Raw genomic sequence first — 16,000 nt, 5'->3', positions numbered from 1 at the left:
TTGTATATAAAATGAAATGCAATTGATTTCCTCCCATTTGTTCCAAACCTCCTTGATGTTTACACTGTAATATTTTATTGCTTTAATAGCGATTCTTTCTTAGTGCTTTTCACTTTTCAACACCGTATATTAAGTAGTTAATTTACATAGCACCCAAGAGATATTCAGCTGGTAAAATTACATAAACCTTCTTATTTTGCTCATTAGGAAACTGAGGCAAAGGACATAAAGGCCTCACAAATCACTGTCAATGAAATTTAGTAACCATTTTATTATGCTCGCCGCCTCCTTAGATCACCCTGCCTGATCCAATGAGAGCTCTGAGGTGCGTGGGTAAGACCAGTAAAGTTGTATTGGATTTTCTTCATATTCAGACGTGTTGGTTCTCATGCTGATTCCTTTTGGCAGTCGTGACAGGAAAATATAAAATGGATATGAGACTTCTGCCACTGTTCACCTTGAATGCTCACCCTGAGTGCTTGTTTGCATTGTTACTTTAGCATCTGAAGTCATTTGAGGAGAGGTAGATTGGAGGAGTGAGATACTGATGCCCAGAACTGAAAGGCACAGAGTTCAGCTCTCAAGCAGAATGTTTTAAGATCTTGGGTGTCTGAAAATAGAATAAATGATCCCTAGAAGATGTCAGCTTTGTCACTGAAGTTTTCCTATTATGTGATGAAAAAGTGAGACGCTGTGGAGGGATTCTGAGGATCAAACGACTCTGTGGAATATCTAAAATGCCTCTCCTGTCTTCTTCAATCCCGGGATTCTGTGTTTCTCTGACTGGTGCCAGTGGTGAACCCATGGTCTTACCCTCATTTGCACATAGCCCAGATATTTCCAATATTGGCTACTGCACATCCTTCCTCAAAGTCATGTGTTTCCATTATGATAAATGTCATAGTTTATGATATCCTTCCAAACGACAATTTCAAAAAAGAGAAAATAGTCTTTTATTTTACCATTTATTTTCTACAATGAGAGTGCTGATTTTATGTGCTGTATAGGTATAGATCATTTCCTTTCTTAAGGAAACACTGGATGTGGTAAATTAATTCAAAGTGGGAATTTGTTTAAAAACTTGATATAGTAAATATTTGGGTATATAATTAGAGCTACATATCCTAAAATATGACAATAGATTATACTTGTTAGTTTTTCCAGGAAAACCTTATGAGGCAGATGCTCAGAAAGTAGCCCATTTTGATTTTTGACGATTTAGGAAGAGTTATGGCTAAAAGTGTGTAAGGGTGTTTCCTCAGAATAGATTGTTGAAGTTTGAATTTGAGAAACCTAATCCAAAAACTAGTTTTCCTTCTAAAATATCTGTAGGTTATAATTTTCATTTCAGATGATAGGTCACGAGAAATCACATATGTTAGTTTCAATTTCTCAGTGAAAGTATGAATTTCAAAGTCTTCTTTAATCAAAGTTTATGTCAAATTGGTACTAGGTATGATTTTGTGGAAGTTGAAGATATATCTGAAACCAGCACCGTTATTAGAGGACGATGGTGTGGACACAAAGAAGTTCCTCCAAGGATAACATCAAGAACAAACCAGATTAAAATAACATTCAAGTCTGATGACTACTTTGTGGCTAAACCTGGATTCAAGATTTATTATTCTGTTGTGGTAAGTAGCTTAACTACCCTATGATTAAAAGCAGACACTGGTTACATGAAGTATAGAGATCGTTTTCTGTGATTAAATTAAATGGTGTGAAAGTGAATGAACTGTGTTAATTGTCTATGGTATGCTTTGTCCCTGCCTTGTGGCCAAAATGTTAAAGTCTTCTTTAGTGAGAAATGCCATTTTAGCTCTATTAAGTCAATGCTTGGGCCCATGTATTTTGAAAGAAAGCATATTGAATAGAAAAAGTAGAATAGTTTATGGTAAAGCATATACCATATTGCCTTTGATTCAACTGGAGCAAAATAAATATACAGCCAAATAGAAGGTAAGTGAGAATTGAACCTCTTGGTTTAAAAAATTGTCTACGTAACTCTAATCACAGAAGAGTCCCAATGATTTTAGTTTAAATTATGACTCAAATTTGGGAAGGGCCTATGTTATCATCATAGAGCCTCAGGGTTAGCAAGTATCTTAAAAATTGGAAGGTATAATTCAGGACCCAAGGTTTGATTTTTGTTTACTACACCCATGCTTATTTGTGGTCTCACCTCTACTTAAACACCTCAGCAGCCATTTCCAACTTTATATGGTTCTAACTATTAGAAGATCTTCAACCTCGTATTGCGGCATAATCTACCTTGTAGTTAAGTCTAGTTGTTGGGTCACACATGGTCGTGGGTCTTCTTTACTCAGTCATTCATTAGTAGAACAATATAAAGTTCCTTCTTATTGACAAATATTCTGATAGGTGTAGTAGATACAAAGGCAAGCAAGAAGACAGTGTTCTTGAACCTCCTGGAGCTGATAGTCTGGTGGAAATGACAATTAGAAGCCATAACAACTGAGAATGTTAATAAGACGGAAGTACTGGGTGTTACAGATGAAGCTCAGGGGGATATTGGGATAATTTTGCCTATACTTTACGTTTAGGATACATTAAATATCCCTGAATCCTTCAGTTGTTCATAGCATATTGCCTTTTGCTCTCCTGGCAACATCTTTAACTCTCATTCAGTTTATTGCTATCCCTTTTCAAAGTGTGGATGCCGAAACAGAACACAGTACCACAAATGGAGTCAATTTGGGTGTTTTTTTTTTCCTCTTATGAATTAAATTTAGAGTAGGAAAAATCTTGTTTTTTTTTAATCTAATGTGGTTTCTTTTCTCTCTTTTTTTTTTTTTTTTTTTTTTGCGTTATGATGAGTGGTTAAACGCAAAGTGAATTCTACATTAGAATACTATAAATGAAAAAATAGCATGTGGTGATACTGGTTCCAGTTTTAATTTGAAAATAATCCATCAAGCATGATATACATTATTGCACACTCATGCAGTGCTGCTCAGCATTAAAGTGGAAGTGTGAACCTTTGGTTTCTACATTTCTTTGCTTTTAATGTGTTCAGTGATGCATCTGTTCTCAATTGTTCATGGACAAAGCAGGCTCAGCATGTTGGAATGGTGATGTGTCAGAATGGCTTAATGAAGGATCTTTTTTCCCCTTAACATATCAAGGCCTGTTAGTGCTCATGTGTATACTTTTTGTGAAGCTTTGGTTATGACTAAGTTAAATGGTCCATAAGTCAGTTAGAAACATCTTAACTCTAATACCATATCTTTAAGGCAAAATAACTCCTTTTTGTAGAAAAAGGCAGTGCAGGTGTGGATTTAGGGAAGAATGAATATTTTTGTTTGAGGTGCTTTGGGTTACAGTGCAGGCTCATCACGCATTTCCTAGCCAATGTTAAGTGGAATATTGGACAGCCTTTGTAGTATGGATGTAAACTGTTCAGCATGACTCCACTCACTTACTTGTTCACCTCCACCAGTACATTCAATTGTGTTTTTAGAAATGATGGTAGTCAAAACTTTTTTGTTATACAGCCTCTTGGTCTGCATTCATTGCAAATAGCTCCAGGCTCTCTTTCCACTCCTAATTGGCTTCTGGCACTAAATATGATCAATTAGGGCCAAAGTGCTTTGGTGGCTGAATTCCAAGAGGTAGAGTGAGCTTAACCTTCAGGTGTATATAAACTCTAGATCTGTGTGGCTTTTTGATAAACTCTTGCATTTGATTCTTATTCAACGGGGATCATTTATGCCTTGACCAATGTTTTGGAAAGGTCATTTTATTCATGTTTAAATTTTTCTTGGAGAAACTTTAAAGCAGAGTTTATGAACTCAAATGCTACAGAGCCCAGACTTAAAATTCATAGTGAGCCAGATATAAAATTAGAGAGACACAGTGGGATTAAAAATGGCAAATCCTGATGTATATAAGTCAAATCATTATGCTGTACACCTTATACAGTGCCATATGTCAATTATATCTCATAAAACTGGAAAAAACGGCAAGCCTTCTTTAAGTGTATTTAAATAATGATTTTTTAAATGTTGTACAGGCCCACAAAGCCTGTAGAGTTTGGAGGCAGCTGTTTTGCAATCCCTCCTTTAAGGAATGGCAGGTGCTGGGGAAATTTGAGCAGTAGTTTCCGAGCAATCACAGTGCTCTTAGAAAATGGCAAGTAGCTATTTGGATAGGTAAAGACCACCCCCCTTCTCATCTCTATCTTTCTATCTCTCAGCCTTCCATCAAACATTTCTCTTCTTCCTACCTTAGTGACTCTCCAGTTGTACAAGGGCCTCCCCTGAGGCTGTAAGGTATAGGTGCCCAGGACCATAAAAGCCCATTACACTGGAATCACATCTACATGGTTCATGCTTATGACGTTTTTGGAATACCAAGTCTAGTGTACATTTTTAGTCAATTTTTCACTCCAGCAAAGTGTGGGAGACTGACTAATTGTTAACATCCTGATCACTTATTTTTGGTTAGCAATTATTCTTATATTACAATTTTGTTTGGTGTGCTTGGAATTCAATTGTCTACCTTTTTTTTACAGCATCTATCACAGTCTTTCCTAGGGCAAGTCAGCACAGCCATAGGGGACCAGAGCTTTGCTGTAAAGCACACTTTGGATCAAAGGAAATTTCCCCAGTTACTAATGGTGTGATATAGAATGGGTCTCTTACCTTTTGGTTTTACATCCATAAAAAGGGGATAATAATTGGAGTTGGTGTGAGATTTTAAATTAATAGCAAATACTTATCATAGCACCTAGGATATAGTGGAAGTGCTCAATAAATAATGGTGATAATGATCCTACCTTTACCATCACAAATTGTGTATGCGTGCGTGTGTATGTATGTATATATATATGTGTATATATATATATATGTATGTATTCCCTCTAGATAAATGGTAATGAACTATTTGAGGGTAGGACAAACATCCTGTGTGTATTCCACACAGTGCCTTATACATGGCTAGACAGTGTGTTTGTTGAATTGACTCTTCCTGAGAAAATATGATTCAATTTCATATTTCAATTTTTTGCTCTCCTACTCAGCTTTCTTTCCTAATTTCACTCAGCTGAGGAAGATAGATACCATCAGAGGGCATAATGAAGCAGAATGGATAATGTTATCAAATTGTTATCAAGATGTGTTTTTCTAAATAAATTAAGCTCTCCCATCTCAAATCTAGTTTATTGGGCAATGAATGGATGGATTGGATTGTTAGGAATCTTTTTTGGAAGACCATTAAGTAGTTTATTGGAAAGGTGTCCAGTTACAAGGCTCCCAATGGATGGTGTGCAAAGAAGTCAGCAAGCATGGGAATATGAATTTCAGCTCTGCTGCTCACTGGCTACAGGCTCAGTTTTCTCATCTGTAAGATGATGATAACACTGCCTGACACACAATTAACTAGTTGTAGGATTAAATTAGATAATTTTGTAAGCCACCCTGCCTGGAACTTAGTAAATTACTCAAATATCTGCTGCTCTTACTGTTATTATTATCACTGGCATAATAATTAATATATAATCAGGTGATAAATGAACTTGGCAGTCCTGTACAAACAGCCCAGCTGTCAGTGTGTGTGTGCATACACATATACACACACGTCTGACCATAATTCACCTCCTTCATCCAAGGTAGAAGCATTTTATTGTATATTGTGACAAACATTTAAAAAGCCTTTTACTTGTGTGTGTGTGTTTAATGGAAAATACATTTTTTAATTCAAAAATTACTTATAAATTTTTTATTGAAATATATTGATAAATGATTTACAATATTGTGTTAAAATAAAAAATTAAATTATTTGAAAGCTATTCCCAAACCTTTTTGTTTTACTAACAAACTCTAGTTTATTTCATAAGTTGAATTTACTAATACCCATTCTAAACACTTTCTAAAATAAAAAAGCAATTGTATCACCAATTTTTTAACTGTGTATCTCTGCAGTTTGAATTAACTTCAAGTGGCACAGTTAAGATTGCCATTGAGATTAAAACTCCACATGAATCATGGCTTTGCATTATAAATAATTTTTTTAAATAGAGGAAGAAAGGGAAGAGGATGGAAAAGAAGATAAGGATGCAAAGAGAAGGGAGGAATAAAACCAGTGAGTTAATAAATAAGATTCTCAGTTATAACAACTTTCACAGATTCTAATTTTGCTCACCTAAAACTTAACCAGTTGGTGAAACAAAAACAAAATAATGGTGGACAATTCATTATTATTCCCCTAAACTAATTCTCAAACAAAGCTAGAGAGTAAAGGACTTCATTCACTTTCTCTACAAAATGTGGAAATTCCATCTTTATTTGCATAGTCAGATAAAAATTGTTGAAGGTTTTGAATATCCATGGGTATTCTGACCACTTCAGCCAGGACTGTATATAGAGCCAAGGATAGTCAAGGTGAGGGTGGTAATCACAAAGCAGATTCTGTTTACCTCAGCTTCTACATTTTGGTATATCCTTCTGGAGGTTTGGTGATATGAGAGCTGTGGTATTATTTATTAAATGCCTACTGTGTGCTAGACCAAGCTCAGTCTAGGGTCCTGGAGATACAGCTATGAGGAGGATAGGCAGATCTCTGTCCTCATGATCTCATATGGTAGCAGAAGGAAGCAAACAATAAACATTTAAGTAAATAGGGAAGTAAGTACATACATACAAAGATAATTTTTTTGAAGTTCAATAAAAGCTAGAAAGAAGATAAAAGAGAACAGTGTGACGGAGAGTGACTGGAAAGGGATCCACTCCAATCAGAGAGTCAAGGAATATCTGTAGGTGTAAAATTTGAATTGATACCCAAAAAAGGAGCAGGAAACACCATGGGAAGCTATGGGAGAAGTGCTTTAAGGAAAAGAACAGCAAATGCTAAGCCCTGAAACAGAAAAGAGAAGACATCTTTGACAGTAATGACTCTTTTGGTGTCTTGGAATTCAGGCTACTGGAAGGAGGCAAACATAAGAGAGGGAAGTAGAAGAGTAGCTCATTGCTCTCTCAGCTAAGCATGAGAAAGAAGTTTTCTTATCCTCATCTCAGCCCATCTATTTTGGATGTTTCTCAAATCTTTCAGTACTTAGACCAGGTAAGGTAGCTAAAACCAGAGGGTGAGCTAGGGGCAGATACTAAGAGAGTGTCAACAAGATAACAAACAAAGTGTGGGGCAGAAAGAAAACAAGGGGCATGGTCCAGGTCAGACAGGATAGCATATGCATACTCCAAAAGCCGTAAGTAAATGTCATAGCAGTAGACTGCCAAGTTGGCAAGCCCAGGAGCTTCAATGGATATTGGTTGAAGCATTCATTCTTAAGGCCAGAGTCTCATTATTGCAGCATTTTATAGGCAAGGCTAGATAAGTGTTCTTATTTAAAACTTTACAAACGTTCTAAAATTTCACCAATTACAGAGATCATTTTGATGAACTAGGAGTCTCACTGGGAAGGTTAAGTGAATCAGTTATTTTAATCAGATTACCTTCCTAAAACCTGAATACATAATGAGAACTTTGATAGAGTTCTTGAGAGAGTAAAGAGCAAAATGTAATATAGTCCTAGAGCAAAGAATAATTTGACAAAGAATATGGCTAGGGTGCTTTCCTGGTGGCGCAGTGGTTGAGAGTCTGCCTGCCGGTGCAGGGGACACGGGTTCGTGCCCCGGCCCGGGAAGATCCCACATGCGGCGGAGCGGCTGGGCCCGTGAGCCGTGGCCGCTGAGCCTGCACGTCCGGAGCCTGTTGCTCCGGAACGGGAGAGGCCACAACAGTGAGAGGCCCGCGTACCGGAAAAAAAAAGAATATGGCTAGGTCCAGAAGCAAATGATAGGGTTGAGGAGAATAAAGGGGAAGTGGGCTCTCGCAGGTGGGGGTGGGTAGCGGAGATGAGGAGGTAGGTAAAAATAGGATTAAGGGAGCAGGAGGCGACAAGACAGTGAGATGGAATGAAATCCCATGATAATATGTTCCCCTGTGGAATTCAGGGCATTTTTGCTAGTTATGTATTCGTTTTAATGCATTATTCAACAGACTTTTTACTGGACACCTATTATGTTTCATGCACTTTGATAAATACTGGATATAGAGTAGTGAACAAAACGAGACAAGGTTCCTGCCCTCATAGAACTTGCAATTTGGTAGGCACAGTCCTGATGATGATGATGATGATGATAAATATATTATAAAATAATAATAGTCATAAATAATAGCATCTAACCCTTTGGGTTATTGTGAGAATTAAATATATGGGGCAATGTATGTGAAGTGTTTAATTCAGCACACAGCATATTGCAAATAATCAATCTGCTGCTATTAAACCATGTATTTTGCCTGAAGACTGGTTGTAAGAAAAATATAGAATCTTAGAGGTCCAGTGCCTAGGTCAACCCTCTTATTTTATAAGTGAGGCAGCAGACTCAGGTTGGGTAACTTTACCAGTGAAACAGTGAACACAGGTTGTGAGTTTGTCTGTGGTCACAGAGCTCACACATGTGTTATCCAATGAGATACGAAAGATGGGGACCCTCTCCAAAGAAAAATAAATATATCTAATTTTTGCATAAAATACCAGGGAAACCCACTGAATCTCATCTGTGATGTCCCTTAGATGCAGTTAAGAACCCCACACATATTGCCTCTGCATGTTCTCTGACTTTGGGAATGTTTTCTTCCATGTTGGCTAATCCTTTCCAATGTAAGCAATGTTTGAAATAGTACTTTACTACTGTAGTTAATTTTCCTCATAAAACCCATGTGCTAATCACATGAGCAGATGACTCCCCAGGTGCTGAGTAAACACATTTCCAACTTTGAGAGGGATGCTGTTTAATGGCACTTGGACAGTCCAGTATCCTGTTTATCTAGTATTACATTATATGGACTTGCCACAAGTAAACTTTTATCCTTGAGAACCAGAAAGACGCAGTGATATTAAATAACTGGGCCTCTTTATACACATACCACTTGCTCTCTATAACTGTGCTTTTTGATGTACTAATATTTTGGTAGATGAAGAAAGTGAGAAAGATGAAGAAGGAAAAAGCTATTCGACTATATTAGAAAGTGGCTTGCGTATTAAAGATATGCCTAAAACAGCAGTATTTCTTTCTTAAAAAGCTATGGAGAAGTGAACCTCAGTAAAAAATATCTCTGCTTAATGTTCACTTATAAATTCAACAGATACTTCTGAGAACTTACTTTGGATAATAAAAAGAAAATGATATTCCTGTGACGGAGAAAGGCACACAATTATAAAGCACTGTGAATTACAGTGATGAAATGTGCATGGAATATTCTGAGCACACAAGGAGGAGGAACACATAAGGGATGCTGTGTTCCTCACAAAGATGGGGCTTGCTTGTGTAAGGAAAGATAAAAAAGTATTTTTTTCCTCTACCCTCCTAGGTTCTGTCTCGAACTCTGCAGCTTAGACTGGCAAAAAACAGGTTAAGGAGAGAAAAGCACACAGATCATTAACACATGCATATCATACACATGGGAGCACTCAGTGATGAGTAACTCAGAGTGGTGGTTGGAACTTGGGCTTATATAACATTTTAACCAAAGGACAACACATTTTTAGAGAAGTGACAAGACAAATGAAAAGGACTTTTAAGTTTCTAGGGCAGCCAATTGTGGGAAGGTAAATATATGGGAGAATAAATGGAAGCGAAGGACTAGTGAGTAAAGTTTGTTATGTGGATTCCTCTGGTGCCTCTCTAGGCTGATAAGGGTTCAGAGTTGTCTCTGGTGAGGGGATGGGGGACAACCTTTGCAAATTTATGTGCTTCTAGGCATGTAGCGGGAGGACAGAGAACTTTTCCTGAGCCTGCTTCTTTTCAATTGCCTTCAGCTCAAAATAATTCTTATGCGAAAGTGGCATATTTTGGGGTGGCATATTCCACTACCATTCACTGGACTGGGTCATGGAGGGAATAGCACCCCGAGAAGGGAGTGTTGCCTAAACAAAGGCACAAAGTCAGAAAAGCAAGGCATTTCGGAATATTCTGATGAATTAATCCAAAGTGTTGCAGGTTGAGGGTGCTAACCACTTACTATCCTTTCTTTATTCTTGCCAGTAGGAAAGAGATACAAGAAGCCAAAAGATGATCAAAGTAGCAACTTTATTAATATTGGTCCATGAAATGCCAAATCTCAGGACTTTCTTGTAAAACTAGAGTAGAGAATTTGGCTGTGACCCAAAGCCAAAGTATGGTTGTCCCAGTACTGTGATGCAAATTCAGAACAAAGGATTCTTTCCAAGGGGTCTAGGGGATACACTTACATGCCCCTTGCACTGCATAGAAGGTCACAAATAGTCACAAACAGGTGGGAGAGCTGTTGAGGACAGGATGGCCAACTCCAATCTCAGCTGTGCTTAGCAGATGGACCCAGGGAGTGGGGAAGAGCTGAGACCCTTCCCAATGGTTGGTGTCAGAAGCAGGCAACCCAAGAGAGACATGGGGAAAGGGGATGGGGATGAGGAATGGAGAGAAGATGGAAGAAGTGATAAAGGGAAGAAATTCATGAAGGGAAAAAAAAATGTCTGTTGATATCTCCATATCTGAGGGCTGAGGCAGGAATATGGAAAAAAAGTGTTTCTCCTCCAGAAGAGCAAAGAAAGATCTTTGTGCCCCTGAAGAATCCAAGACCACAGTGATTTTTATGCTTTTTTCAGTCAGTCATCTTTGGTTACAGTCCTTGGGGAGTCAATACTACCCACCTCTGGTCCTAAGGAGAGCTAGGTGACCCACTCCATCTACATAAGGATCAGCCATTCTGCCTGGGAAATTGAAGATCCCTGGAACTTTGGGAAAACTCTAGTCTTCTCTCCCAGGTGAACGAAGGAATGAGAAATCAATCATACAGACAGGACTCATCTAGCCTTGAAAATAACTCTAATGTTCCCTTTATCAGTGGTAGCGTGACAAATTAAGGCTGACCCCCATTCAACATTGCTTCTTTCACCTGTGAGAAAATTGAGCTACATAGTCAAAATGACTCTTCCCTTATTTCGAAATTGAAAATAAGAGCCAGACAGGAAAAAAAAAAATTAAAAAGAGAGATTGAAAAGGCATGAACAAAGAGAGATACATGAATAAATAATCAGGTTGCTTCTTGGCTGGGCCTTGCTAACCACTTCCTGATTGGTCTCCTATCTCCTGTCTCCCTACTTTTGGTCTCTCCTGCACATGGTTGCCAGCTGAAGTAGAGCTGTAATCAAATCATTTTCCAGCTGAAAACTTGTGAATGATTTTCAGTTTCCTGTGGAGTAATGTGTAGATGCCTCACTTGGGTACTGAGAGCCTTCCATGTTCTGATCCCGCTAATATTCTAGCTTCAGTTCTCCCATCTCCCTCCACAGATTGTTCAGTCCAGGCCAACAGCATTATGCCCTGATGGCCCAACTACTTCATGATTTTCCCCCTCTTATCTCTGACAGTTAACTTTTGGATGTATATTTCCTCAAGAATCCAAGCCCTCCTCCCTCTGTCAAAGACATACTCATGTCAAATATACCACTTGTTCTTAGCTCCTCAAGCACAAATGCTCTTTCCCTTTGTCAGGCACCCACATTGCTATTATCGACATTTGTTTTTTCAAAGAAAAAGTAATGTATACATATACCAGACATTTTTGAAAATACATAGAAAAGTAAAAAAAACCACCCATAGCTCCCATCATTCAAGTACAACCACTATGAATATTTTGGACCATTCTTTCCAGCCATTTTTTAACCCATGGAAACCTATTTATAGGTCTCACTGTCTCCATTAGCGTGAAAGCTCCATGAGGGTTGGGAGTGCCTTATTCCTAAGGTCTATCACAGGGCATTGTGTACTAAGTAGGTCTTAACATTAACTGAGCTGAACCAACAAGTAAGTATTCATTGAGTACCTGTAATGCATCTGACAGTTTGGAGTAAAAGCAATATATAAAAGCAATCCCCAGTGAGGTATAAAGAGACCGTTGACTATGTTTTTCTAGACTTAGGATCAGCAAGACTTTCTCCCTCTCACTCTAATGTTACAGTCATATCAACATACCAGTGGCCCTCAGTTGCTTTGGTCACTGGGCATTGGAAGGGGTGGGGGTGAGAGTGGAGGAGTGGGGGCCATTGTCGGGGTCAAATGTCAGGAAAACTGTGGAATGGAACCAGGCATCCTGTTTGCAAACTCTGCCTCCACTACATTTTAATCTCAAGGAGCATATAATTGTGTCAGTAACAGCCTGACCTCAGCAGTTCTTACATCAGACTGTGTAATAGTGACATCATAGCAAACATGGTTCAGATCCTCTATTAATGCAGCTGCTGAGCTGCCCTTCCTCATGAAGAATGTTGGCAGCCTTGAAAGACTCAAGTCTTCTTATTAATTGTACAAAGGTGTTTGAGGTCCTGATGTCTGTCACTCCAAGGGTCTTTGCTGAGGCCCCAGGAGCTGTCCAGGTTTTTAAGATACTCCAGAGCTATTTGTTTGTTTTGAGGTTTTCTGTACAGGATAAAGGGTATATGAGTCAGAAACACTCAAATTCAAATCACTGTATTGTCTATGAGACTTAGGACATATCAGTTAAACTGACCAAGCTGGTCTTTCTCCATTTGTAAAATGGGAAGGATCCACCTGCATCATAAATTTGCTTGAGGATCACCTTTAAAATATATGGGTTTGATAAATATACTATACACAACAGATGGAACTATTATTATTACTGTTACCATCTAAATGTCTTTGGAGAATTAGAATCAACTTAGGTATATCCAAGGTCCTTTAAGAGATTTTGTGTCTTAGTTCATCTGGGCTGCCATAACGGAATACTGTAGTCTGGGTGGCTTATAAACAACCGAAATTTATTTTTCACAGTTTTGGAGGCTGGGAAGTCTAAGTTCATGGCACCAGCAGACCCATTGTCTGGTGAGGGCCTGCTTTCTGGTTCAGAGACAGCCCTCTTTTTGTGATAACCTCACATTGCAAAAGGGGCCAGGGAACTCTCTGGGGCCTCTTTTATGAGAACACTAATCCCATTCATGAGATCTCCACCTTCATGACCTAATCACCTCCCAAGGGCCCACTTCCTAAAACTATCACATTGAGGATTAAGTTGCAACATACCAATTTTGGGGGGACACAACAGTGGGTCTTTAGCATGTTGGAACCAGATGAACACTGGGGAGATCTAGGGACTTGGAGTAAGGTCAGGCCTAAGAACAGTTATGCAGTATGATTCTGATTCCCAGCTAAACCCACAGATTTAGGCAGATTTGGGAGAAGAGAAAGGCAAAACCTCTTACTACCTCTATTCTGCTATGCTACATTAGATGTATACTCTCTTCATCCCTTTTGAACTATTCATGAAAATATAGTTGAACTATATATTTGAACTATACATTTAATATGAAGATTCTAATTTTACCAGTATATTTGTATTTTAAAAGTTCCTTGATGTCACTCCTATAGAAAGACATTCATTCCTCATCTACAAAATACTTTGCAAATAGCCCCTTTGGCTCAAAGGCAAGCCAGGTCTCTGAAGTATATAGTTGTTCAAGCTATGAATACTCAATGTCATCTTCTGGCATTTTTTTTTTTCTGAAGTGCTAAAACCAGCTATTTTTACAAGGAGAAAAAGACACTACCCCCCCCCCCCCAGTATTTTAATCTCTGCAATAAATATCTCTATAACAGATAACAAGGAAATATGAATTTGAAATAGAAACATTTCTTTTAGGCATGGAGGATAACCTAGATAGGGAAGGGTTTTTTTAATCATTAAAGAATAGAAATATGAATACAAAATCTTAACCAAGAAATCAGTCCTAAAGAAAAATCAGTTATAAAGGCAGAGCTCTAAATTAAAATTTCAGACCACTACCTCATTTTGATTTAATGGTACAATTAGTTAGAATACACGACTATCAATAATCTGTTTTCTTCTGTGCCTTTTGTAAGAACTTCCCTTGGATAACAAAAACATATGCTATTTATCAATATGAAAATAAAATGATGTTTCTAAGTCCCGTTGTGGACAGAATGGCAAAGCAGATCTAAGTTTTTGTGTCTCCAGTTTCCTTTTGGAATCTTCTAAAACCCTAATCCACTCCATCTCACCCCACCTCTGCCGAAATGTTTTTTTCCTCACAAATCAAAATGGCCAGCAGATCTTTCATGAAGACCAAGCTGTAAATTAATTCTCTAATTAATTCAGCCTCTCATTCATTCTACATGTATTTTTGTGAATCTCCATCCCTATGTCAATTTCCAATTCCTGGGGATACAAATAAGATGGGAAACCTGCCCTCAAGACAGTAAAGTTAAGCAGACCTGCTGTGATCAGCCGATAACAGAAACACAAACTGAGAGGTTGTGGGAGGGGATAAGAGAGAAAGTAATTGTGTCTGAGGGAAAGAGAAGATGGTCAGGAAATGAGTCACAGAGGAAGCAGTAGCTGACCCAAGGAAAAGGTAGGGAATCATTCAATCCAAGCAGAGGGAACAAAAAAGCTGACTGATGACAGCTTTAAAGTCTTACTCATTCCAAGTTATTTGCATGTAAAAGTGATAAATCCTAAAGGTAAAAGGAAGAAAATTGACCAAAAGCATTTCAGGCTTAAACCATAGAGTATAATTCAGACAGCACGAAGCATCACAGTTCCAAGAAAATGATTCTTAATCAAGTGTTTGCAGTAGAACTATCTAAAGCTTTTTTTTTTTTTTAAACCATAGGTGCCCAGAATTTACCCCAGACTTAATGAATCAAGGGCCTGCAAAACTATTTTTAAAAGCTCCTCAACTGATTCTAATATGCTGCCCTGATAAAAACTATTTCCTTTGATAAGAATTCTTAATTTATAAGCAGAGCCCCAGAATTTACACTATTCTTTAAGGACACCATCCTCAGCTTCGCGTCTGCTACTCAGTTTTACCATGACAAGCCTTAATTATATGGTGTCTGTTGCTTACTCCCATCACTTAGTATGGTGGCAGTTACTCAGTAAATGTTCCTGAGTGAATTAATGTTCTGTAAGCTTCCAGAAGTCATCGTGAACATTTCTAAAACACGTGCTATGTACCAAGCACATAGTAGGATTAAATGAGATGAGATATGGAAAAGCCCTTTGTAAAATGTAAACACACCACATAGTTTCCAGATATTGTAACAAACTACTGAGTGTGCTTCTTAATTTCATTAAAAAGCTGGATAGGCTGAATTCACACTTTTACATCAATGTAAATATATTTAAGTCCCATGAAAAGAGACCTCTTAATTAATTAGTTTTCTTAATTGCACACTACCTTCACATCAAACAGCAAGCTGGTTCATATCTTCCATTAGTCCATTTTCTGTGTGGAAGCTTTAGAAGAGGCGGGTACAGTGGCCACTTTGAAAGACAGTGTTCATGTTGTGATCCGCTCATGGAAAAAGAAAGCCAAGAAGCTTTCTTACCTCATTCACAGCATCCCCACACGTGGCCCATTCTCTTCTCTCAGTACACTAGATTGTATTTTGAAGGCACTATTGTTCTGACCTTCAGTTAAGAGAAAATTTCTTCAATTTTGCTATCTAAAAATAGTTTGCTAAGACAGAGGAAATACACCTAACAGTGACTGTTTGCTTAGCTGTTAACAATGAGAATGACACTTTTTTTTTTGCATTTTTGAGTGTTTTATTTATATCAAAGGATAAAATGTGTGTATTTCTCAGACAGAAAAGACATGTCGAGGTAGAAATGTACCTTTCAACTATTCATGGGTACACAAGTACACTGGGGAGATTGTAAAAGTGCAGATTGTGATTCAGTAGGTCTGGTAGGCCTGAGTTCTATTTTTTTTGGGGGGGGGGGGGCGTTTTGAGTAATTTTTATTTAAAATTTTATTTCCTTGTATCTTTTTTTTTACTTTATTAGAATATAATTGCTTTACAATGGTGTGTTAGTTTCTGCTTTATAACAAAGTGAATCAGTTATACATATACATATGTTCCCATATCTCTTCCCTCTTGCGTCTCCCTCCCTCCCA

General features: G+C 38.0%; 1 protein-coding gene across 2 annotated transcripts in view; it reads left to right on the top strand.

The window, feature by feature from the left end:
• PDGFD (platelet derived growth factor D) overlaps positions 1–16,000 on the top strand; it is a 237,227-nt gene that overhangs the window by 163,494 nt on the left and 57,733 nt on the right. For both annotated transcript variants that reach the window (XM_079929781.1, XM_079929780.1), the window contains exon 3: positions 1,454–1,634. In XM_079929781.1, coding sequence (XP_079785907.1) covers positions 1,454–1,634 — 181 coding nt within the window. The remainder of the gene's footprint in view (positions 1–1,453; positions 1,635–16,000) is intronic.

The sequence above is a fragment of the Stenella coeruleoalba genome, assembly GCF_951394435.1.
Source record: "Stenella coeruleoalba genome assembly, chromosome: 8".
NCBI classification, from domain to species: domain Eukaryota; kingdom Metazoa; phylum Chordata; class Mammalia; order Artiodactyla; family Delphinidae; genus Stenella; species Stenella coeruleoalba.
This window is presented reverse-complemented; position numbering and strand designations above follow the sequence as displayed.